Here is a 27641-nt window from a genome sequence, read left to right as displayed (position 1 = left end):
ATAGTTGCAATTAAAAGCAATTTCAGGATCAGTTTTCTTTTCAAATTGTACTATAAATGCATGGGGTCCAACATTATTTCACAGCACCATGAAATACTACACATGGTACACTGTACAAGACACTTCCCTATACCTTATATTCCTGGGTTACAATAATTAACTATGACATGTCTTATGGGCACATAGCGCAGCAGTTCGGGGATGAACACAGCGGTGCCCCAGGGCGAGCGGCTTTTCCTGGGAGCACTGCTTGAGCGTGAGGAGCCAGGAGTGGCAGTGGATACCCAAAAAGAAGAGGATCAAGGCTGCTCTGTGCAAAACCACAGCACAGAGCAGGTAAATATAGACATGTTTGTTATTTTAATCAGAAAAAATAAAACTCCAAAGCTTTAGTGTCACTTAAATAAACGCCCTGAAATGTTATTAAAGGTTGTGTGCAAACACACTGTTATTTTAGATATTGTCATGTCGTAACAGGTTTCCTTTGTTGACATATTACGAGAACCTGAATTGAAATAGTGCAGGTACTCTGCAAGGGTTTTAATGGTGGTAGAAAACTGACTTAAGTTTGGGAAACACTGTCACAGTGCATAACCATCTGTTAGACTTCTCCAAAAAATTATACAAATACTTAAAAGTGCCTTGAAAAAAGTATTCATACCCCTTGAAATTTTCCACATTTTTCATGTTACAACCAAAAATGTAAATATATTTATTGGGATTTTATGTGACAGACCAACACAAAAAGCACCACATAATTGTGAAGTGGAAGGAATGATAAATGGTTTTCAAAATGTTTTACAAATAATTATCTCAAACGTGTGGCATGAATGTGTGTTCAGCCCCCCTGACCCCCTGAGTCAATACTTTGTAGAACCACCTTTTGCTGCAATTGCAGCTGCAAGTCATTCTGGGTATGTCTCTACCAACTTTGCACATCTAAAAGAGTGACATTTTTGACCATTCTTTGCAAAATAGCCCAAGCTCTGTCAGATTGGATAGAGTGCGTCTGAACGGCAATTTTCAAATCTTGCCAAAGATTTTCAACTGGATTTAGGTCTGGACTTTGACTGGGTGAACCTCTGCCCCAGTCTTAAGTCTTTTGCAGGTTCTAACAGGTTTTCTTATAAGATTGCCCTGTGTCCCCCCACATGACTTCTCGCAAACTTGACTTCTTATGGCTTTCTTCTTGCCACTCTTCCATAAAGGACATATTTGTGGAGTGTACGACTTAATACTTGTCCTGTGGAAAGATTCTCCCACCTAAGCTGTGGATCTCTGCAGCTCCCCCAGAATTACCTTAGGCCTCTTGGCTGCTTCTCTGAATAATGCTCTTTTGGCCCGGCCTGTCAGTTTGGTAGATGACCATGTCTTGATAGGTTTGCAGTTGTGCCATACTATTTCCATTTTCAGATGATGGATTGAACAGTGCTCTGTGCGATGCTAAAAGCTTGGGATATTTTTTTTATAACCTAACCCAGCTTTAAACTGATACACAACTTTATCCCTGACCTGTCTGGTGTGTTCCTTGGCCTTCATGATGCGGTTTGTTCACTAATGTTCACTAACAAATTTCTGAGGGCTTCACAGAATAGCTGTATTTATACTGAGATTAAATTGCACACAGGTGGCTCTATTTACTAATTATGAGATTTCTGAAGGCAATTGGTTCCACTAGATTTTAGTTAGGGGTATCAGAGTAAAGCGGTCTGAATACAAATGCACGCCACACTTTTCAGATATTTGTAAAAAATTTGAAAAACATTTATCATATTCCTTCCACTTCGCAATCATGTGCCACTTTGTGTTGGTCTATCACATAAAATCCCAATACATTTCTGTTTTTGGTTGTAACATGACAATGTGGAAAATTTCAAGGGGTATGAATCATTTTTCAAGGCACTGTAATTGGATGCTGATACTACCATGTGGAAATGCACTTTTACCCTATAAACCACAAAATATTCTGACAGAATGTTCTGCTAAATTACCTAACCACATATACCGTACCCCAATTATTCCCCATACAAACAAAAGACCACATTTCCACACCCTATAAATATCGCTCTTGGCTAGTATAACAAATGAACAGTTTCAATTGCACGTTACCTTGCAGTGCTGGATTCAAGCAGTTCACATTTTCCCATCATTTCAGCAAAAGCCAGGCATAACTCTTTCTTACAGAGGGAAATGACTATGGTTTTTATTGCCATATTGAATAGTAAAAAGGGCTGAGGCAATAAATAACTAGCACAATCATTCTCATCACACGAAGCCAAGTACAATATATAAACTGGTCAATGCGGCCATTTCTCATTGAATGAGCATGCATATGAACAGAAACGTTACTTTCCCCATTCACTTGCACACTGGGACAAAAAGAATATATAAAAACACAATAGTTCAAAAGCTTCCGACAGACAAACCAAATGTCATTTTAGGTAGTTTCGGGCCATCTTTCCGATGGGCAAGTATGGTAAAACCTCAATTTACTTACGAGAAGCATTAGTTGCTGGATGTCCAACTCATAAAACAAAGTAAAGCCTTGAATATATATTCATTTCCATAGCTACCAACTCACAAGCAACTTCTAATGCTTTCTACTCAAACATTAAGCCATACTGCTCTACAAAATCCATCTTTGAAATGGCCTTAAGGTCACTCTGCCCTCATCAAAAAATAACAATTGGCATTTGAAAAACATTAGTAGTGTGTGTACGTTTATATTTGAACACGACAGTGTAACTTGGGATGGACCATTTTAGTTCATCTGTGTATCTGCAGCATTACAAAATACATGACAGTGTGCGGATTTTACAAGGTGCAGGCTATTTTATGTTATCGGTTCCTGCAGACTGCAAAGGCCTCCCCACTGTGCTTTTTGGAGGTAGATTGGCAAAAACATATTTTGAGCACATTTATAAATGTCAATGTTGTGCAATATAATATATATATAATATATATATATATATATATATATATATATATATATATACATACACACACACACACACACACACACACACACACACACACACACACACACACACAGTCAGGTCCATAAATATTGGGACATTGACACAATTCTAACATTTTTGGCTCTATACACCACCACAATGGATTTGAAATGAAACAAACAAGATGTGCTTTAACTGCAGACTGTCAGCTTTAATTTGTGGGTATTTACATACAAATCAGGTGAACGGTGTAGGAATTACAACAGTTTGCATATGCGCCTCCCACTTGTTAAGGGACCAAAAGTAATGGGACAGAATAATAATCATAAATCAAACTTTCACTTTTTAATACTTGGTTGCAAATCCTTTGCAGTCAACAGCCTGAAGTCTGGAACGCATAGACATCACCAGACGCTGGGTTTCATCCCTGGTGAAGCTCTTCCAGGCCTCTACTGCAACTGTCTTCAGTTCCTGCTTGTTCTTGGGGCATTTTCCCTTCAGTTTTGTCTTCAGCAAGTGAAATGCATGCACAATCGGATTCAGGTCAGATGATTGACTTGGCTAGTGCATAACATTCCACTTCTTTCCCTTAAAAAACTCTTTGGTTGCTTTTGCAGTATGCTTTGGGTCATTGTCCATCTGCACTGTGAAGCGGCGTCCAATGAGTTCTGAAGCATTTGGCTGAATATGAGCAGATAATATTGCCTGAAACACTTCAGAATTCATCCTGCTGCTTTTGTCAGCAGTCACATCATCAATAAATACAAGAGAACCAGTTCCATTGGCAGTCATACATGCCCACGCCATGACACTACCACCACCATGCTTCACTGATGAGGTGGTATGCTTAGGATCATGAGCAGTTCCTTTCCTTCTCCATACTCTTCTCTTCCCATCACTCTGGTACAAGTTGATCTCGGTCTCATCTGTCCATAGGATGTTGTTCCAGAACTGTGAAGGCTTCTTTAGATGTCGTTTGGCAAACTCTAATCTGGCCTTCCTGTTTTTGAGGCTCACCAATGGTTTACATCTTGTGGTGAACCCTCTGTATTCACTCTGGTGAAGTCTTCTCTTGATTGGTGACTTTGACACACATACACCTACCTCCTGGAGAGTGTTCTTGATCTGGCCAACTGTTGTGAAGGGTGTTTTCTTCACCAGGGAAAGAATTCTTCGCTCATCCACCACAGTTGTTTTCTGTGATCTTCAGGGTCTTTTGGTGTTGCTGAGCTCACCAGTGCGTTCCTTCTTTTTAAGAATGTTCCAAACAGTTGTTTTGGCCACGCCTAATGTTTTTGCTATGTCTCTGATGGGTTTGTTTTGTTTTTTCAGCCTAATGATGGCTTCCTTCACTGATAGTGACAGCTCTTTGGATCTCATCTTGTGAGTTGACAGCAACAGATTCCAAATGCAAATAGCACACTTGAAATTAACTCTGGACCTTTTTATCTGCCCATTGTGATTGGGATAATGAGGGAATAACAAACACCTGGCCATGGAACAGCTGAGAAGCCAATTGTCCCATTACTTTTGGTCCCTTAACAAGTGGGAGGCACAAATGCAAACTGTTGTAATTCCTACACCGTTCACCTGATTTGGATGTAAATACCCTCAAATTAAAGCTGACAGTCTGCAGTTAAAGCACATCTTGTTCGTTTCATTTCAAATCCATTGTGGTGGTGTATAGAGCCAAAAATGTTAGAATTGTGTCGATGTCCCAATATTTATGGACCTGACTGTATATATACATACATACACACACACAAATACACACTGTTATACACACACACACGCAATCCTCTCCTAGAATGTAAATAAAATTTTTTAGCAAAAGGTGCTCTTTTTCCCCGTGAGTCGCAGTAGGTGCCTATAAATTTAGTGGCCAAAATATCAAAAAAAAGGTACACTAGTGAAGAGGCCTACAGGATTCTGAGTATGTCACATGAGGGCAAAGGGGAAGCTTTACTGACAGAATCAGGCTCAGAATACAAACCTGTAGACAGCAGCAGCATCCTGACAGATAGCTCAGATGACGGAGAAGAGGTCCCTGCTAAAGTCAGGCATACCCGACCCCATTCCCAGGTTGCTAATATATTAGAATTGCATCATGATTCTCATATGCAGCAGAGTGCCAGTACTAGTGCCGCTCCACCTTTTGGTGAACTGGTGAGCATCAGCGCCCTAGTACATCCTGGTCTTTTACATACCAATACTGCAGTATCACTTGGTGAGTCCCATAAGTGCAGTACAAGCTGGTGTGATGGCTAGCACAAGTATTGTCCCGCAGCCACCAAGAATTCACACATAGACCCGTAGAGCCCATAGTATCCTTCCGGATGTGCTTGCAAATCCTAATTGGCAGCCCACAAATTCTGCAACACCGGAACGTCCCCCATTCACTGCCCAACCCGGAATTTAGGTGAAAACAGCAAATTTAACTACTCCCCTTGATGTTTTTTACAGAAGATCTGTCTGAATTGATTGTGGATCAGAGCAATTTATATGCACAACTTATCGCTGCCAACCCAAACCTTGCCAGACCATTTGCATGAAAAACCTATTACGGTTTCCAAATTTAACGTTTTTTGGGCCAAACCCTCAACATGGGCATTACTGAAAAAAATTAACTGCGGTTGTATTGGTCCACAGACCAGATTCATCATATGCCCGAGTTCCCTGCTGCCATGGTAAGGCATAGATATGAGAATATAATGCATTTCAGTGAAAATACACTCTGTCGTCCTCGGGGGTGGCCCTGAATATGACCGGCTCCACAAAATTCGGCCCCTCGTAAATCACTTTACCCAAGTAAATCACTTTACTTTTTTAAAGTGACACTAAACAATATATATACTCTTCAAAAATAATCTATACACATCCATTGCATAAAAGATAAGTTCACCATTTTTAGGGTGGAACATGTAGCATGTTCCTGCAGCTCTCCACCCACACAGCCACGTCATTCATTCAGAGTTCTGTGAATAAATAGACTACAGGTTCTGACAGCCTTTGCGGCTAAAGTAAACGTATCCTTTAACAGCCCTGTAATCTATTTTTCATGGAATTATTTCTTACTGTGTTTTTCCATCTCCTTGTAAATGTTGTTTATGACCCCCCTAAACCTCTCCTTTGTCCCTCACTTCCAGTTGTGTGGCACGAGCAGTGCACATTAGTTGCAGTCATGTGCACTACTCTATGCACACTGCAAGTCCCATAGTCCATTTCAGAAAGGAGTACAGTGGGACCATGTAGAATGAATGTAGCCATCCTCTATCAGGAAGCCAGATCACAGAAAGAAAAAAAAAAAACATTTGGAGATTTGGAGGTGACAGTAATTGAAGGTACTTTGAGTTAAGAATACATTCTTGAATAGATTATTTTTTCTAAACCTTTAGTGTTAATTAAATACTACTTTACAAGTAGAGGAAAATAACATTGATTTCTACTAAATCAATTCCCTTCCTGTAAAAATAAACCTATAATACTTTATATAAATATTAAAACCTGAATTAAAACTTTACAGGAATGCTGCAATCTGCTGCCACAGTCATTTCACAGAAAGAAATAAATGGACTTTGGGTTATTTTACCATGCCTTATGGAATAAGTCAGAATGTTTCACGCCAGTGGGGACACGTGGCATCAATGTTCAGGCAGATCTATTGTTGATGTAAGGAAATATCCAATATTTGCCTGTTCTGCAAACAATCCTACAGCACTCTGCAGCAGCAGAGGTTATTTCTTTCAGAATTAGTTTCCCATTCTGAGACAACCAAGGCAGAAAGGTAGATTTTCTCTTTACTGTAGAATACCAGGGCATTAAAATGTTCCAGTAGTCAGAAACTCAACATTTGGGGCTGAGGGTCAGAAGCTTCCTACCATGTGCGGGTATTCTGAAACCAAAGCAACAATTCTGACATTGTACAATACTTGTATTTGTCACCAATATACATCATAATTGCTGCAAACAGTGAAATCACTGCACATTTTATAACAGGAGACTGCTTTTATTTAAAATATGCAGAACTATACCATATGGGTGTGTGAAGATAAAGAACAGAAGTATCATCATCTTTCTTTATACTCTACTACTCACTTGTGGTTAGGTTTAGCTTTAAAGCAACCCTTTCCTTTGCCTATGTTTGAACTATTCAGCTTCTTAACAACTCACTGCTACATAATTAGCAGACACAAACTCTGCCTCTGTCAGCCTCCAAAGACCCATTGATTCCCCCATTGGGTGTCAGAATCTTGCCTTCTGCATAGCACAAAGAAGAAGGCAGACTTGTCAATCACAGCCCACAAAAACACTTCTGACCATCCTGTTCTCTCCATACCTCAGAGGCAAACAAAATTGGTTGTACAGTGGGGATCGAAAGTTTGGGCACCCCAGCTAAAAATTTGTATTAATGTGCATAAAGAAGCCAAGGAAAGATGGAAAAATCTCCAAAAGGCATCAAATTACAGATTAGACAATCTTATAATATGTCAACAAAAGTTAGATTTTATTTCCATCATTTACACTTTCAAAATAACAGAAAACAAAAAAATGGCGTCTGCAAAAGTTTGGGCACCCTGCAGAATTTATAGCATACACTGCCCCCTTTGCCAAGCTGAGACCTGCCAGTGTCATGGATTGTTCTCAATCATCATCTGGGAAGACCAGGTGATGTCAATCTCAAAGGTTTTAAATGCCCAGACTCATCTGACCTTGCCCCAACAATCAGCACCATGGGTTCTTCTAAGCAGTTGTCTGAAACTGAAAATAGTTGACGCTCACAAGGCTGGAGAAGGCTATAAGAAGATAGCAAAGCATTTTCAGATGTCAATATCCTCTGTTCAGAATGTAATTAAGAATGGCAGTCATCAGGAACAGTGGAAGTTAAAGCAAGATCTGGAAGACCAAGAAAAATATCAGACAGAACAGCTCGCAGGATTGTGAGAAAAACAATTCAAAACCCACGTTTGACTGCACGATCCCTCCAGAAAGATCTGGCAGACACTGGAGTTGTGGTACACTATTCCACTATAAAAAGAGATACTTGTACAAATATGGTCTTCATGGAAGAGTCATCAGAAGAAAACCTCTTCTACGTTCTCACCACAAAAATCATCGTTTGAACTTTGCAAATGAACATATAGACAAGCCTGATGCATTTTGGAAACAAGTTCTGTGGACCGATGAGGTTAAAATTGAACTTTTTGGCCGGAATGAGCAAAGGTATGTTTGGAGAAGAAAGGGCACAGAATTTAATGAAAAGAACCTCTGTCCAACTGTTAAGCATGGGGTTGGATCAATCATGCTTTGGGGTTGTGTTGCAGCCAGTGGCACAGGGAACATCTCACGAGTAGAAGGAAAAATGGATTCAATAAAATTTCAGCAAATTTTGGATGGTAACTTGATGCCATCTGTGAAAAAGCTGAAGTTAAAGAGAGAATGGCTTCTACAAATGGATAATGATCCTAAACACACCTCGAAATCCCCGGGGGATTACATCAAGAGGCGTAAACTGAAGGTTTTGCCATGGCCTTCACAATCTTTTGACCTCAACATAATTGAAAATCTATGGATAGACCTTAAAAGAGCAGTGTGTGACAGACAGCCCAGAAATCTCAAAGAACTGGAAGACTTTTGTAAGGAAGAATGGGCAAAGATACCTCAAACAAGAATTGAAAGACTCTTGGCTGGCTACAAAAAGCGTTTACAAGCTGTGATACTTGCCAAAGGGGGCAGTACAAGATATTAACTCTGCAGGGTGCCCAAACTTTTGCAGACGCCATTTTTTTTGTTTTCTGTTATTTTGAAAGTGTAAATGATGGAAATAAAATCTAACTTTTGTTGACATATTATAAGAATGTCTAATCTGTAATTTGATGCCTTTTGGAGATTTTTCCATCTTTCCTTGGCTTCTTTATGCACATTAATACAAATTTTTAGCTGGGGTGCCCAAACTTTCGATCCCCACTGTAGATAAAAGCTTAGCAGCTGACTTGACAAAAAGTTGAAATTTTAGTTTAGTAACGCCACTGTGTAGTTTGCTTAGACTGCATATTTTGTGGAAAGGAGGAGTACCATAAAAAAAAAAAAAGCTGTTGGAGTAGAAGATGAGAGTACCCATAGGAATTATAACGGTTCATGTTATTTTCAGATCACATGAAAACCATATTTTCTCAGCACAGATTACCATTAGGCCTCTTTCACATGGGGCATACTACAGCTCATGCGAGGCTGTATTTACCCATACCGGGATGCACAGGCATTCCATATATCCCTGTGCAGGCAATCCTATTGTCACACAGTCTCTTCTCCTAATCTGACATCAGGGGTGTGGCTAAGTTGGCAACCTGAGCAGACATGGGTGACTGAAGCTCCGCACCAGCCTACTTAGTGTATCCATTTTTATCGGGATCTACCCCACCGTGTGCCACTATATACACCCCAGTTAGCTCAGAGCATGACCAGAGGCCAATCTGGAACTGAACACAAGCGGGTCTCTGCCTCTAAACCGTCCAAGTCTGTGAAAGGGAAAAGTGCCCTGGGCCATTCTAGTATGGCTACCCAGACTGAGGCAGTGGATACGACGTTGTTGAAACCGGACCAGTTTACTGCACTCATGTAGGCCATCTCAGGATGCAAGGCTATGCTCACGGATAATAAAGATCTATTACAGACTGACATTGGGCTGATTAGGCGGGACATGGATAGGTTTCAGGACCAGCTCACAGAGGTGGACAGGTATACTGGAGACTCGGAGAATTCAGTTCAGGAAACCCATGCATCCCTACATACCCACAAAGGTGAAATCCCTGTAATCCCGAGCGGAAGACATCGAGAACAGGAATCACCGGAACAACCTTCGGGTGGTTGGGTTACCGGAGGGAGCCGAAAGCTAGGATACTGTGGCCTTTACAGAGCGCTTACTGCACATGCTCCTCCCTTGGACACCTTTTTCTCCTTTCTTCGCAGTGGAGTGGGCTCACAGGAGAGGCCTACCAGGTGTTCCACCGCGCACTTTCATATTCCGACTCCTCAATTTCCTAGATAGAAGCATAGTGCTGCGTAAGACGCGAAAAACTGGAGGTGCTACACTATGAAAATGTTAAGCTTATGCTCTTTCCCAACTATTTTGTGGAAACCCAGAGGCTCTGGGGAGATTTGACCATGTCAAAGCCCAACTCTGTAACCGAGGGATAAAATACGGCATGCTATTTCCCGCTAGGCTATGTGTGGAGGATGGCGAGTCTACTTGCTATTTTACCTCTTCTGAAGATGCCTCACAATGGCTTGATACTCTGCCCCGCACCTGTTGCTAGGGCCCACCTACCTGCCCATTACTACTGCTTGGGAAGGAGCTGCTACATATGCATAGCTGAGCTAACCCGACACTTGCTTTTCCTCTATTGTGCCTTGATTACCGGTCTAGATAGCGCGCTGGTCCTGTACGGACAGCTGGCTTCCCCCTATGGTCTTTCTGCTCTAAAGGAACTGCGTTTTATCTACATGATTTTTAGCTTTCTATAGCAGCCTGGAAATCCCTTCTAGGCTTGACTCTAACCCTGGAGCCTCTATGGACATCCGCTGCTGGCATCCTTCTAAAGATCCTGTCTACTTGAAAGCTGATACCCCTAAAACCTATGTCCATGGAGCCTTCCAAGCAGCTGATGAGTCCACCCTTTGGTGGAGAAGATTCATGAGCATTTTCTAAAAAAAAACCCTTTCAGCTGGGTATTGCAGCCCTCTCTTAGTTCCACAGAGATGAGAGGTTTCTATGCAACCAAGATTGTGCCCTTAGTCATGGCTAAGTGTCCCCCCCTTCCTATTTTTTGGCAGATTCCCATTACCCTTCAAGCTGTTTTCCCGAGACGGTTTGTGGACTGGGACTGGTCACACTAAGATGATCTGTGTTTTTCTTCACTATCTTTTACACACTGCCCCCCATAGGACGTATGCCTAGAGTTAGGTTTGGGGTATGAAGCACTCCAAGTTTTAAATGGTAGTGCAGGAAGGGTTTAGGTTGGGTTTTGTTTTTGTTGGGGAATGTTCTTAGCAGTGGTTCTCAACTTCAGTAGCAGGGGTTTCTTATCTCTGTATATGTGTACAGGGTTATGGGAAGGAGTATTGTATCTGTGTTTATTGTACCAGGAATATACCTTCCCTCGGCCTCTGGAGTCGCTTCCCCCCTGTTGAATTTATAGACCACCCTCTATCGTGGCTCTCATAAAGCTTTACTGGAATATACACAGGTTGAACACTAAAATTAAAAAGATCTTTGGTGCTCATTTATCTTAAGAAATACAACCCTCACATTTGTATACTTCATGAAGTCCACCTAGTGGGCAGTAAAGTTGTTAGCTTAAAGAAACCTTGGGTGGGTCATTACTATCACACATCCTTCCCAACCTATGTTCAAGGGGTTAGTGTGTTAAATTTACAAGTCTCTTAACTATACTTTGCTGGATCTTAAGCTAGATCCAAAGGGAAGGTACATACTGGTACATGCAGTTATTGACAAGGTTGAAATGCTTATTTTGGGCCTATATAAACCCCCTCTGGCTATGGCTTATCTGCATGCCTTGATGTCTCTTATAATAATAGCAGGGGACTCCAATATGCTTCCAATCTAACATCATGTGGGTGCACAGCCCCAAACACAGATCGTATGAGTTTAGGAACATGTACCCGCACCCGAAACGGATGTCAGATTGTGAGCAGCAGTTGTGCCCATGCCGCCACTGTATCCCAATTGACATCAATGGAACTGCCTGCACAGAGATGTGCGGAATGCCTGTGCATCCTAGTAAGGGTAAACGCAACCTCACCTGCGCATGTGCTGTAGTTTGCCCTCTGTGAATCATTCTCAAAACGGACATTACATTGCCATTGACTGCACATAACCCACACACATAGAAAGTGCTTCTAGGGGTATGGGAAAGCATGGGATCTCACCTATGGCACAATGATTGGACCACAGCTGCCAATCACCAGGTTTGAACATTAACATGGGGATGAGGGTGGGGGGTTACAACAGCATTAGATACCAGAACTTGTCAGAATGCTGCAACAGAGAGGCAGCAAGACATGTCTGAGTTTGGCTGACTATATGCAGACAGTATCACTTTGTGAAAATGTCTAGATTTCCTTTCTGAATCACTGACCTAAAATGAGCATGCACATCAGGTGGTCTGACTATCTGGGTCAGGGAGTTTTGAAGTATTGAATCAGACATACTGTACAAGCAAAGTTGCATTCTTAGGAGTAGCACAACAGCAGCAGCCTCTATATCTTAATATAGGTTTCCTGAACAGTAATGTACATACCTACCGCAGGATTCAATTTTGTCACATGGTATGTAAACTCTTTTCCCCTCTATATAATTTTTGCCCATGGAAAAAATAATGGGCATAAGAAAGTGGGAGAACCCTTGCCTTCTCGCACTGTGAAATGCTAGGAGTCAACTTGTCCACTCTGCATGCCAAGTTGCTGATGGCAGTGCTATTAGCTGTAATCAAGTTCTGAGGAATCCTCTGGTTTCCATGACAATGTACAAGCCTGACTCTCTATGCCAGCACTAATGGCTTGACTTCCGCTGACACAAAGCCAGCACTACACATATACACTGACTTTTTCTCTCTGGCTTTATCAATTTATATAAACTTTCTGTACTACGCAGATGGCTGGATGTTTCTCCATAACAAAACAAAAACATCCATGCACAACCATCACTGATAGATTTTTCTTTACAGTAAAAACCACAAAGGCACATATTGTAAATACCCACATCTGAACATGTGCCGAGAAAAATATACAGAAGACAAAATACAATTTCATGGAGCCTAAACATGAAGAAAAAACAGTCAAACCTTACATTTTACAAAACATCAGTTGTTTAAATATAAAGGACACATTTCCTATGCCAAGTAAATTTCCTAAGTAAGCAAGTTTTCTTCACTTTTACAATAAAACTAATAACTACCAAGCACATGGCAAGTCCAACCATCAGCAAATTATTCTATGAACACCTCTTTTCCTAATAGTTGTACACATGAATAAAAATTCCTCATCATGCTAGAGAGATATTGGTTATACTGGTATTCACTTTTCCCCTACTGAAGAGATTCCCTCCCATTTTTCAACCCAGCAGGGTGAAAAAAAACAAACCTGACAGAGTTTAAAACAAGCGATTCTAGTGTGCCGATCTGCCCTGCTGTGGATTTGTGGTCTGACAGAAGAAACTTTCAACCTCCCCCCCCCTCCAGAACACATTGATCCGCATTGGCAGCCAATAACTGGTTGGATGCTGGTTTTCCGGCATGTCCTTTTGAAAATACAGTTGTACAGTCTAATCTCTTCGATTGTAAATTCCAAGGATCAGGCCCTCCTAGCCCTCTTGTATTGAATTGTATTGTTGCTGTATTGTCTCCCGTTATTTTGTAAAGCCCTTAGCAAACTGTTGGCGCTATATCAATCCTGTATAATAATAATAATCAGAATGTGGCAGTGCATTTTCTCTCCATGCATTAGGTACTAACCCATCTCTTTGTGAACATCTTAAAAAGGGGGGTTGGAGTATATATTGGCCGTTTCCACTCAAAGGAAGCTGATACAATGATAAGTTTCTCTCAAACAGGAATGATGGAAATATTTCCTTCAACAGCACCAATTGGCTGCAGTGCTGATCAGCCTATTCTTACCAGGGAAGGAGTCCCTGCTGTCAGAATACAATAGCACAGCAGGGAGGAATCGACTATCCACCTCATTTGTATGGATGAGGAAATCTATTCATATAATAAAAAAGATTCATCTATGGCCAGCCTAAGTTTTTAAGGGTGGTTATTAAGTGGATGTCTCATTTCTGGCCAATTGCTTTGTCCCCCAGGAAAGATCAGTGTTGAGAGTGTAATGATCCACAGATATGATTATCATACAGGATTTAGACAGCGCAGTTTACACTGTGCTCTACACTATAAAGGGGGACAGTACAATTACAATGCAGTTCAATACAGAAGGAATAGGAGGGCCTTGCTCATGGAGCCTACATCACCTCTTCTGGCAAAAACTGGAAAATGTTCATCATTACTCCCTACTGCTAGCATTATTGCAAATTTCTGGCAGTTTTGAGTTCTCAGTAAGGTGAAAGCAAACACCTACGGTATAAAAGATGTAGGTTATCATACAGCAGGATTTTCTAATTGTTAGAAATTCTTCTTACAAGCTGGCCAAATACTCCAGATTTGACAGCACTCTCCGGCCCCAGATGTTCGGCATATGACAACAGGTTGGCTTCAGTGGAGGAAACAATGGATTAGAAAACTAGCTTTTATTGCCTACCCCCATAATCTCTGCAAGCAGTATCTACCAGCATCATCCTACTCTGCGCCTCTACACGGACGTTAATACCAATTCTGGACCTACATAAATACTGTTTATGGGGTGCTCATAAAGCACAGGTGCTGAAGAAGGGGGGTATGGGGATGTGTGTGCATTGTAACTACATAACTGACTGCCCTCCTCTGTCTTCCGGAAAATAGCCAAGAAATACTTAACCATCACATTAGCAAATGCTGAGTTTCTACATTTTGATGGCAAAGTCATTTGAAGTGTATCTGGTTCTTTTCCCAGGCTGCTTTATGTACTTGTGAAAATCCATAGTAAAATGAAGTATCCCAAAATAAAAAAAAATATACAGTTGTGTTTTCCAGTTGTAAGGCTATGCAATGCGTCTCCCCTGGGACAGAGACAAAACAGTGGGGCACATTAAACTGATAAAGTGTTATCTGATTGTTTAGGTGTAACACAAAGTTCAGCACACAAATGTTAACTCCAACTTCAATTACAGAGCCTAAATATAATCAGGAATCCAAAGATCATTAACCAGCTGCTGCATTGCTCTGGGTAATTTATTTATGAGGCACAACAACCACAAATTTTTTTCTCTAGCTGTTAAACACTTGCAAGTCAATTCATGAGGGAAAAGGCAGTGACTGGAGGATAAGCATTAGTGAGATAGCAGTCACAGGCAGTGGATCCAGGCACTTACAGCACAAGGCCTTCTGCAGTCTCCTTAGCTTCATGGCAGTTCTGTATGCTGAAAATCTGACATTATTCAGGTCAGCTGCAGAGAAAAAAAAATGTAAGGGGTTAGTACATATTGATATATTTTATCACAAAGCATGATACACCGTATCTAAACGTAGTAATTAAACATATGTTTTAAAGGTACCAGTGGGCATGAGATGTCCACAACCAGATCCATTCAATCGAGTAACTGACTTGTCTATAGGTGCCACAGGCTCCACTAGCAGGTAACTGTTAGGGGGTAAACTACTGTTGTTTTCTCCAATAACAGCAACTTCCCTGCTCCTGCCCCTCTCCATTCCATTAACAAAGTTCTATTTGTACAAGTGTTTGGAGCAATCTGCAGATTTCAGAATATATTTTAGCCTAAGGCATCCAATACATGATTCTGTTTTTATTTCGTTCAACCAGTGGATTGAACATATAAATTGAGCCGAATGCTCCATCCACACGCTCGACGTGTATGGGGGAATCCCCCCCCCATTGTGCTATTTTTTTTCTGCAGGCGGTGAACGTAGAGTAGAATGATCAGCGTTGCTGGCTATAGCCAGAGGTACTGATCATTTGGGAAAAACCCAACAGGCTGGTAGTACACAAACCAAAACTGACAGATCCGGAATGCTGGATTGAAATTTTGATCCATGTATGGCAGGTTTACAGTGATATTTAAGGCTTCATTTTTTTCTTTTTTAACATAACATGTTACATGGCGCACTGGGCTCATTTCCCCCTGCCGAGTGCCCCGAGAGCAAGCCATTTGCTCTGGGGGCATTTGTGCATGCGGGGCTTGGGCCCACACCGACCCCCCCCCCCCCCAGCTTCCTCCTCACTGGCTGTGGCAATGGCTCCCGCTGCTGTCTCTCAGTCAATGAGAAGGTAGAGAGCCAGCTGCTGCTCTCTGAAATTGCCATTGGGCTCAGGTAAGTATTAGGGGGGCTACAAACTGAAGATTTTTTACCTTCATGCATAGAATACAACCATTTGAGAACGGTTTACCTTTGGCCAGAGTATTTCAACAATAAGCCCATAGCTTAGTGTATCCACCAAGTCTTAAAGTATCCTAAAATTGATTAAATGATAAATCCCATGTAGAGAAGTTAAGAGGGTACAGATAAACTGCTAATTATATTTTTATGCATTTTAAGACCTGAATATTGGGAATGGTACGCTTTAAAACAAACCTGGTATGCATATCATGATGCAGACCTGCATATGTAAAGCACACTAATTTACATCTTGTTATGTATGGCAAATGGCACTAAATACTAACAAACTGGTTCAAGCTCATGCACATGGGGGGGTACAATATTCTGATTTCAGATTTGTAATTTAGAGACAGCAGTATTGTATGCGGAGCTTATGTTGACACACACACACATATATATATATATATATATTATATATATATATATATATATATATATATATATCACTAATAAATTAGTACATTATACCTTAATCAGTTATGTGATTAACTTGCTACACCTGATGTCTGAGCCCTTTCTAACAAGGAAAACAAACAAGCTACTTCAAACTGTTCACATTACTTATTCATGGGTTTTCTTGGCAGCATATAATACTCATGGCTCATGCACACAGGCGCCTTGTCATGTGTGCTGCTGCATTTTCAAACAGAGAAAATCCATTGTTTTTAATTGGACCTGTTCACACCAATTTGTTGTATTGCAGTGGGTGGTAAAAAGCCCAGTATGCTACTGACCTGCATTTTGCCATTAACCTTATTGCACAAATCAACGCATCTATGTATGGTGACACGAGTTTAAGAATGTATTTCCTACAATCTACTTTAGGTCTCATGTACAGGCATTTTTTACAGCTGCTGTTTTGAGCGCCAGACATTTTTTTACTGCCTCTAAACTCCCCTGCATGTTATCCTATGTGTTAATGAACACATAGGCTTTTAGCAGCAGTTTCCAGCAAGAGAGTTTAGTGGCAGTAAAAAAAAAAAAAAAAAAAAAAAAGCCCCTTCTTCCAGTGCATTCTGGAGCAGCAGCGTCTTGGCAGAAAAAAAGCTGGCATCTCCTAAACTCTGTTAAACTCCCCAAAACAGCGGTGCTCAGCATTTAGCAGTGTTTGTTTTGTTTTTTTTTAGTGGGTGTAAAGATAAGGCAGGGAAGACAGCCACCACATTCTTAACAATGTATGAGTCTTCAGCTGTCAGCGGGGTTCTCTGCTGACAGCTGAAAGTAAAAAACCTTTGCCAGAAATAAAAGTTTGCGAAAAGAAACGGCATGTGGGTTCCCCCAAATCCATACCAGGCCCTATGTGAATGAGTATGGGGTATATTTTTTAAAATTACTTTTGATTTTTTAATAAGGGACTTGTCAAGAAGTCAAAGTTTATTTACTTTGTTGGTGAATGAATAGGGCTATGTACCCAATACTCATTCACATGGGGAGCAGGGATATGGGGGCTTCCAGATTCCAATAAGCCGCCCGCAGACTCCCACATCATCTTTTTTTTTTACATTCAGCTGCCAGTGGAGAACCACGCGGATAGCTGATGATTTATCCATTGTTAAGGATGCACCGGCCGGATTCCTGGCCCTCTCCTTAAAAACAGCATCCCATCCTTAACGTTTTACCGACTGGCCTATGGCCGAATGGCAGCCGGCAAAAACCCCTAACTTTCCGGGTGGACGCCATATGGCCTCCTTTCGGGCATGCGCAGTTTGCGTGCCTGCAGAGCCACGCAGCGGCGCGATCTGTCAACGGCCGTGTACCTCGGAGACAGCCGGTGACAGATTTGAGTACCGGCCCCATTGCCGGTACCATGTGACCTGCTGTGACCAATCACAGCAGCTCACATGACAGTTGTATACAATGGATGGCTTCATTCATGCCATCCATTGTATACTAGTGTGTCTAGCTGTGAATGGTCACAGCGATCACATGCACAAGCTGGGCCAATCACAGCCCAGCTGTGTCATGTGATTAGCCGTGGCCAAAATCACAGCTAAGCACCAAAAAAAAAAAAAAAAAACCCTGAATGAATCGATGTCATTCAGGTAAATGCTTGCTTATAAACAAAGAAATTCTTTGCTATAAGCAAATTGTGTAAAAAAAAAAAAAAAAAAAATACTGATCACTTCCCCAAAGTAGTACAATGTTACTATGGTAAAATTGTACTACTTTGGTCATAGTGAAATGTGGAAAAAAAAAAATCTAAAAAAAAAGGAAACAAATGTAATTCAAAATTAAAAATAAAATTATTTTTAAAAAAATTATAATTTTTATTTTTTTTTCCATACTGTCACCAGTCAGTGTCCCTGATCACTGCCATGCCAGTTATATGACGACGCTGTACTGCACTGGTGACAGTATGTAAAAAAAAAAAATAGTGAAAATTATTTTTTCTTTTTTTTTTTCACATGCTCAGTTTGGTGTGTATTACTAGAGAGGGTTTTTTTTCCCTTGGGAGAGTACACGTGATCAGCACTGTCCATACAGAGGTCAGGGGTTCTGCTTCCACTTAGAGTAAAATGAAAACTCCTTCTATAAGCTTTAACTAGTGCTTGGCTGAACACTGATAGAAGTCACAAGACTGCTCTAACTGCTTATGAGAAAAGGTATTTAGCAGTTTATATTTACTAAAATAATTGCATTCCCATGTTTTGTGTACTGTGGGAGAACAGATATAGTGGATGCAGAGTCCTGGGTTTAGTAACACTAACACTGAAGCTACTATATGTAGCTTACACACTATGCTAAACGCCAGCAAAACACTAAAACATTAGCATTTTTTGTCCAGTGTTTCTAAAGCAGTTTTTAGTTTTTCTAGTATGCATGAGACCCTAAAATCTACCTTGCAATCTGCCTTCTTTTCCACAGTAATAGCCACACTAGGCTCAATACAGGGGAAGCACACAAAAAGGTTCTAGAGAGATTATTGTACTTGTCTACAGTAATGATAGTGGTTATGCAGCATTTCCATTCATTTATTTTAGACATATTATTGAAGGCTGTCAAAAAACCCCCTCAAAAAAAAAACAAAAAACACTGAGGCAAGAATTCATTGAATCAAAATAGCAACTAGATACCATATCTACATAAATACTAAATTATAGCAAACCATTACGTTATGATAAAAAGGACAAAAGATATTAATATTCCTAGCGCACAGTGGAAAAGAACACTGAAACCCAATGAAATGACTTTAGCTAATTTGTTCCTAAGTGGGACCCCACCTTCCATGCTCTTTAACATCTAGAGGGTAATTGAGTGCGCTCCATGAAAGCTCAGCATACCTAAATATGAGTTTTTATGCAATTATGTCAGCCACTGATTCACAGGAAATTATACTGACATTCGCAGGCTTGCATCTCAGCTAACAAATGAGAAAACAATAAATCTCGCTTATATCAACACGGCTTAGTAATAATGTATGGAAATCAAAAACATTTGCCTAATATGAAGTGAACACAACAGAACAAGCTGCACATTTCTTGCAGAGTGCGGCTAGGTTCGCTATAATTTCATCCTTGCTTAATCAGATAAACGCTAACAATTATATTGTGTACTGCTTCTGGTCTGTACATATTATAAACAAATTGTGGGCTAATAAAACACTCACTATTTTCTTTTAATTTGTCATATCTTGTTATAAAGACTTAATAAGTAAAAGATGAAAATCCTTGTTCAGGAATGCATAAGCTAAAAGGTTCCAAGCTGTAACTAACATGAAGAGCTGTTCTATGTTGCCAAAATCCCCTCCAGATCTAGCCATCTATGGCCAGCACCACCACACATTCAGAAAATCTGTAGTAGATTTAGCCATCCAATGACAAAATCTGACTAATTGAAACATTTTGTTTTTGTTTAAAAACGACCAACCTCGTTGAGAAGACCACACATACATAGATGTTGCACTCGAGTCATCATCATTTATCCTGGCTATTTAAAATATGAGTGGACCCCTGCTGGCATCAGAAGTTTGAAAAAAAACAAAAAAAAACAAACACACACAACCCAATTCTTATCAGATTGAGACAGGCCATACACGATTCATTTCTCTGTAGTTTAACCAGCTGGTTGAAATAAAAAAAATAAAATAAAAAAAAGAACAGATTCTCCCATCCAATTCTTGCTGAACCATTGTATTCTGACAGTGAGAAGGCTTCCCTACCATCAGAATACACTTATCAGCTCCATGGGCTATAGTCAGCGGCACTGATTGAGTGAAAAATTTTCAACAGGCTGGTTGTATAGAAGTCAATCAAGAGATCAACTTCTGTACAACCAGCCTGCCCTTAGATTGATCAAAATTCGTCTGGTCTCTGCTGAACCGCCCAAATTTTGATTCATCGATGGCCGGCTTACATCTTATAAATGTAAAATATCAATACTATAAGATCATCCCAACAAGGAGACCCCAATCTTTTGTGCTGCTAGTGCTGTATAAGGTGTAATAATGTGCATGAAAGCAAGGTCCCAAAAATGTATGAAGTGAAGCAACCAAAACTACAAATACTGTAAGACCATATCATGGAGACTCCATAACAAAGGAAAAGGAGAAGCAACCCCAGCATATATTGAGAAGGAGCAGAGGAAAATTATCAGTACACTGAATACATTAGGAATCTGCAAAGTTTTTAAAGGTTAGGGGTCAATTTTCTTTGCTGCATTCTACTTGGGACTACAGCCTACCCATCCTCCACTGGTCACACTTCTGACACGACACCCCCCCCTCCCCCTCAAGCTCCAAACTGTTTGTACTGGTGTTTCTCTGCCCCCAGTTGACATGCCCCCACGCAGTCTCCACCCCCGACTCTCTAAGGCCCTGCTATAACTGAGAAAAGAGGTCATGTGATCACTTCTAAATTAAAAATGATATACAGTACTGTGTAGTAGTGTAGTCTTAGGTGTGAAAAAAATGCCGTAAATGAAGAATTCTTTCAGAAAGAGAAGTGTTAATTTTTTTTTTTTATAAAATTAACAAAATGAGCAGAAGAGAAAGCAAAATCAATATTTGGCATGACTACCCTTTGCTGTTGCATCAGTTCTTCCAGGTACACTTACACATAGTTTGAAGGAACTTGGCAGGTACGTTGTTCCAAACATCTTTGAGAACTAATGTACAGTGTGCCTTGAAAAAGTATTCATACCCCTTGGAAAATGATAAATGGTTTTCAAACTTTTTTTACAAATAAATATCTGAAAAAGTGTGGCATGCATTTGTATTCAGTCCCCTTTACTCTGATACCCCTAACTAAAATCTAGTGGAACCAACTGTCTTCAGAAGTCACCTAATTAGTAAATATAGTCCACCTGTGTGTAATTTAATTTCAGTATAAATACAACTGTTCTGTGAAGCCCTCAGAGGTTTATTAGAGAATACTAGTGAACAAACAGCATCATGAAGGCAAAAGAACACACAAAAAAGGTCACAAAAAAGATACATTTCTGGAGGTTAAAGCAGGGTTAGATTATAAAACAATATACCAAGCTTTAAACATCTCACGGAGCACTGTTCAATCTATCATTCAAAAATGGAACGAGTATGGCACAACTGCAAACTACCAAGACATAGCATCCACCTAAACTGACAGACCGAGCAAGGAGAGCATTTATCAGAGAAGCAGCCAAGAGGCCCATGGTAACTCTGGAGGACCTGCAGAGATCCACAGCTCAGGTGTAAGAATCTGTCCAAAGGACAACTGTTAGTTGTGCAAATCTGTCCTTTATGGAAGAGTGGCAAGAAGAAAGTCATTGTTGAAAGAAAGCCATAAGAAGTCCCGTTTGCAGTTTGCAAAAAGCCATGTTTGGGACACAGAAAACATGTATAAGAAGGTGCTCTGGTTAGAGGAGACCAAGATTGAATTTTGGCCTAAAACCAAAAACGCTATGTGTGGTGGAAAACACTGCACATCACCCTGAACACACCATCCCCACTGTGAAACATGGTGGTGGCAGGATCATGTTGTGGGGATGCTTTTCTTCAGCAAGGACAGGGAAGCTGGTCAGAGTTGATGGAAAGATGAATGGAACCAAATACAGGGCAATTTTGGAAGAAAAACCTGTTAGAGTCTGCAAAAGATTTCAGACTGAGTGGAGGTTCACCTTCCAGCAGGACAACGGTCCTAAACATCCAGAACTACAATGGAATGGTTTAGTTTAAAGCAAATTCATGGGTTAGAATGGCCCAGTCAAAGTCCAGACCTAAATCCAATTGAGAATCTGTGGCAAGACTGGCAAATTGCTGTTGACAGACGCTCTCCATCCAATCTGACAGAGATTAAGCAATTTTGCAAAGAAGAATGGGCAAACATTTTACTTTTATAGATGTGCAAACCTGATAGAGACACCCAAAAAGACTTGTAGCTGTAATTGCAAGGGAAGGTGGTTCTTCAAAAATATTGACTCGGGGGGGGGGGATACAAATGCACGTCACACTTTTCAGATATTCGTAAAATATTTTGAAAACCATTTATCGTTTTCCTTCCACTTCACAAATATGTGCCACTTTGTGTTGGTGTGTCACATAAAATCACAATAAAATACATTTACGTTTTGGTTGTAACATGACAAAATGTGGATAATTTCAAGGGGTATGAATACTTTTTCAAAGCACTGTAGGCTGCCTCAAATCCTTCAGTCTCTTCATGTAATCCCAGAATGTCTTGATTATGTTGAGATCAGGGCTCTGTGGGAGCCAAACCATCACTTACAGGACTCCTTGTTCTTCTTTATACTGAAGATAGTTCTTAATGGCATTGGCTATATGTTTGGGTTTGTTGTCCTGCTGCAGAACAAGTTTGGAGATAATCACACACCTCCCTGATGGCTTGGCATGATGGATAAGAATCTGCCTGCATTTCTCAGGATTGAGGACAGCATTGATCCAAATCTCCCACTCGTTATTGTACCACTGTTTAGTCCTTTGCAAACAAACAGCCTGGTTTCCACATTGTTGATGAATCAAAATTTTCAAATATTTGACTGCAACAAAATGCAAAGTGACTCAACTATGCACGAAAACATAGGAGCTGGGTTATCTAGAAGAACTGAAGCTTTTTTGCAGGCAAAGGCTGGCCACACCAAGTACTGATTCAATTTGGATTTCTCTTCTGTTTACCTAATATTTCTAAACGCATTCTTAATTTACAGCATTTTTTACTTTAAGACTTTTGCACAGTAATATCTATCACAGTGTGTGTACACACACACACACACACCTCAAAAAAATTAAAGGAATGCTTTGAAAATGCATCAGATCTCAATGGGGAAAAATATCAAGCTGGATATCTATACTGATATGGACTGGGTCATTTGTTAGGAACGTAAGGATGCCCCATCATTTGATGGAAATGAAAATAGTCAACCTACAGAGAACTGAATTCAAAGACACCCTGAAAATCAAAGTGAAAAATGATGCAGCAGGCTAGTCATTTTGCTGAAATTTCATTGCAGCAACTCAAAATGTTACTCAGTAGTTTGTAGGGCCCCCATGTGCTTGTATGCATGCCTGACAATGTCAGGGCATGCGCCTAATGAGACAACGGATGGTATCCTGGGGTATTTCCTCCCAAAACTGGACCAGGACATCACTGAGCTCCTGGACAGTCTGAGGTGCAATCTGGCAGCATTGGATGGACCGCAACATGATATCCCAGAAGTGTTCTATTGGATTTAGGTCAGGTGAGCGTGAGGGCCATTCAATGGTATCAATTCCTTCATCCTCCAGGAACTGCCTGCATACTCTCTCCACATGAGGCCGGGCATTGTTGTGCACCAGGAGGAACCCAGGACCCACAGCACTAGCATACGATCCCAATATCTAATGTCAGTAAGGGTGCCATTATCTAGCCTTTAGAGGTCTGTGCTTCCCTCCATGGATATGCCTCCCCAGACCATCACTGACCCACCACCAAAATGGTCATGCTGAACGATGTTACAGGCAGCATAACGTTCTCTGCAGCTTCTCCAGACCCTTTCACATCTGACACGTGCTCAGGGTGAACCTGCTCTCATCTGTGAAAAGCACAGAGCACCAGTAGTGGACCTGCCAATTCTGGAGTTCAATGGCAAATGCCAATCGAGCTGTATGGTGCCGGGCAGTGAAAACAGGGCCCAATAGAGAATGTCAGGCCCTAAGGCCACCCTCATGAAGTCTGTTTCTGATTGTTTGATCAGAGACATTCACACCAGTGGCCTGCTGGAAGTCATTTTGTAGGGCTCTGGCAGCGCTCATCCTGTTCCTCCTTGCACACAGGAGCAGTTACCTGTCCCGCTGATGGGTTAAGGACCTAGCCAAATGTAAACTAGTAAAAAAACAGAGTCAGAAAATATAAGTAGGGAAAAAAATGTCAGGGTCCTCCACCTGTAAAACCATTCTTGTTTTGGGGGGGTCGTCTCATTATTGCCTATCTAGTGCACCTGTTGTTAATTTCATTAACACCAAAGCAGCTGAAACTGATTAAAAACCCCCTCTGCTACTTAACTGACCAGATCAATATCCCAGGAGTTTATTTCACTTGATGCTATACTCTGATCAAAAAGTGTTCCTTAAATATGTATGTATGTATGTATGTATGTATTATACATACACACACATAACATAATATACACACATACAAATGATTTGCTTTGCATTTGTATTGTAGGGCTCATTTACATGTGTTGATTGTGAAGAACAAACAATCCTATACAAGATGGATTTGTATAACTTTGATCTTTTTGATATTTGGCTTGGTTCAGCTCATTTTTGTGGATACAAAAAGCTTTGTTACTGGCAATAAAAGCTCAGTGCCTCTGCTCCTGCTGGGTACTGTCAATATTGTTGGTTGGTTGATGCTTTTGCCTGCACACAAAAACAAACGGTGTTACCACACAGCTGCTCTGTACAAACTGGAAGTGGCTGGAGCTGCTCAATCCTTGTTCTCTTATTTGCCAGTGCATTCTTGGATATGGAACCTCCACTGTCTCTCCCCCAGTGACCAGCTAACACTTTATAAATGCTATAGGCGCTGTTAAGTTATGGTTATAGGAGGGACATGTTGCAATTTTTAACACATTGTTACAGTCCAGCTTCTGTGTGAACAGCACAGTGTGGTTCCATTGTAATATTCATGGCAGGCATTGAAGGGCAGTTATGAGGCTTTAAAAATGCAGCATAAACACAAGGTATTAGGACACCCCTCCAAATCATTGGATTCAGGTGTTCCAATCACCTCCATGGTCACAGGTGTATAAAATCAAGCACCTAGGCATGCAGACTGCTTCTACAAACATTTATGAAAGAATGGGTCGCTCTCAGGAGCTCAGTGAATTCAAGAATGGTACCGTGATAGGGAGCCACCTGTGCTATAAGGCTCCATGTACACGGGACACTTCTGAACAATGGAAGCTGACTGCTGAAAAACATAGGTTAAAAAACGTCTGTAGCCACATTTGCATATCACGTTTAGAAGCGTTTTTTTAAAGATAACCTCAGGAGACCTTACAAAATACCCAGAATGCACTTCAAAGCAGTAAAAAAAATTAACTATTTCAGACATTTTGAGATAAATAGAAAGCAAAAGCAGAGAGAGCAGTATTCGTTGAGATTAGCGGTCTTTTTTTTTTGTAGTGTTTGGATGTGTTCCAGCTCATTTCTGTGCAAACATTATTGCAGCAGTGTCGAACGTATTTTCTTTCATGCAAAAACTCAAAGTATGGTGTACCTGGTCCATTTGAGTACTGGGAAAACGCTTTGCATGCATTTTTCATGATGGAAAAAGGCTCTGGAAAGGGAAGAGTTAAAAAAAAATTTTCAAACACAAATGCTTATAAATGCGGTTATCATTATTAAAACACCTTCAGAGCCTCTGAGGAAGAGGGAACTGTCCCTTGAAACGCGTCAGCCATCTGAGGGTCTTCTCATGGTTTTGGAGTTGACCTGGTCGCTTTGAGATTATAATGCTTTTGATACACAATTGTTTGTGACTATATTTTGGTGTTTCTATTAAAAGTTTTATACTCAGGTAATGCACTAGGCTGGTGCGGCCTTTCTTCCATTGTTTTTGCAATCTTATGGACGTGTCTGGGTTTGGCAGTTGCCATGAGAACAGTCCTTGCCTGAATGCATTGTGCCAAGTGTAAAGTTTGGTGGAGGGGAGATTATGGTGTGGGGTTGTTTTTCAGGGGTTGGGCTTGCCCCTTAGTTCCAGTGAAGTGAAGGGAAGCCATCAGCATACCAAGACATTTTGGACAATTTCATGCTCCCAACTTTGTGGGAACAATTTGGGGATGGCCTTCCCAGGAAAGGGGAAACTGTTATAGCTGCAAAGGGTGAGCCAACCCAATATTGAACCCTACCGACTAAGACTGGGATGACAGGTACATGAGCCAATATCCTTCTCATACTTGCACCACGAATACGGTATATGATGAGTTGCTAGGAACAACATTTTCCTGCTCTAATCTACAAGCGAGCCTCGGTGAATTACAGACATACAGCATTAGAACAGAGTAATTTAGGGTGTGCTTTCCTGTCACATATGACATCTCACTTATTAACACTCTAGCTAAAGCTGCAAGAGCAGGTGGAATTGCTGCATATTTAACCAGAGACAGCAACAACACATTTTTAATAAAACATGGATCTACTTAGCACCAAGAATTGCATCAGCTGTTTTTAAAACCTAATCTTTAAAGCAAAGCCATAATTAAGTTATGCAATATAATAATTTTCAATATAGCAAGAGGCACGGAAAGTATCCATGTATTCTGCAAAGCAATGTGGAATATGTCAGTGCTAAAAAACTAAATACAATTAAATGGATATACCTGAAATTGTGCTAGCCTAAACCTTTTCTTCTTTGCAATATATCCCAATCTCTGGGTATTGCTAGGACACTAAGGGCCCATCTTTTCTTCCAGGCAATAATTTCCAGTCACTGCCAATTATTTTGAACGGAACCCCAATGCAAACATACAGTGAAGAAAGTGCACTATAATGCACAGCTGTGGTGTAGTATGCCTAGCTGATAAAATAGTGCAGGAATTGACATATTGGTTAGAATGTATGGGCGCCTTAACACAATGCACTTTAGCCACTTGGCCTCCAGAGGATTTACCCCCCCCCCCTTCCTGACCAGAGTATTTTTTGCGATATGACACTGCTTTACTTTGACAATTGCGTGGTCATGCAATGCTGTACATAAATGAAATTTTTGTCCTTTTTGCCAACAAACAGAGGTATTTGATCACCTGTGCGTTTTTTTTTCTTTTGCGCTATAAAACAAAAAAAGACCAACAACTTTGAATTAAAAAAAAAAAAAAAAAAAAAGATATTTTTTACTTTTTGCTATAAAACATATCCAGTAAATTTTTTTTTTCTTAAAATCATATTTTGTCATAAATTTATGCCAAAATCTATTCTGCTACATGTCTGCTAAAAAAAATTCAAATTTTTGCAAATTAATTGGTTTTACATGAAAGGTATTAGTGTCTACAAATAGAATACTGGAATTTTTGTTTTTATTTCTTTTATACTAGTAATGGCGGCAATCAGCGACTTATATCGGGAATGCCGTGGGCATTCTGACACTGGGTAGGAGCTGACTTCCATCCCAATGACACTAATACAGTGATCAGTGCTAATAAAAAG

General features: G+C 40.5%; 1 protein-coding gene across 1 annotated transcript in view; it reads right to left on the bottom strand.

Moving 5' to 3' along the window:
* DMD (dystrophin) overlaps positions 1-27641 on the bottom strand; it is a 2676943-nt gene that overhangs the window by 193350 nt on the left and 2455952 nt on the right. The window contains exon 63 of the mRNA XM_089653005.1: positions 14995-15069. Coding sequence (XP_089509131.1) covers positions 14995-15069 — 75 coding nt within the window. The remainder of the gene's footprint in view (positions 1-14994; positions 15070-27641) is intronic.

Source organism: Staurois parvus, unplaced genomic scaffold, assembly GCF_062004578.1.
Source record: "Staurois parvus isolate SC_StPar_1 unplaced genomic scaffold, SC_StPar_1.0 ptg000696l, whole genome shotgun sequence".
Classification (NCBI taxonomy): domain Eukaryota; kingdom Metazoa; phylum Chordata; class Amphibia; order Anura; family Ranidae; genus Staurois; species Staurois parvus.
The sequence above is the reverse complement of the archived record's forward strand: the minus strand, read 5'-3'. Positions and strand labels throughout refer to the sequence as shown.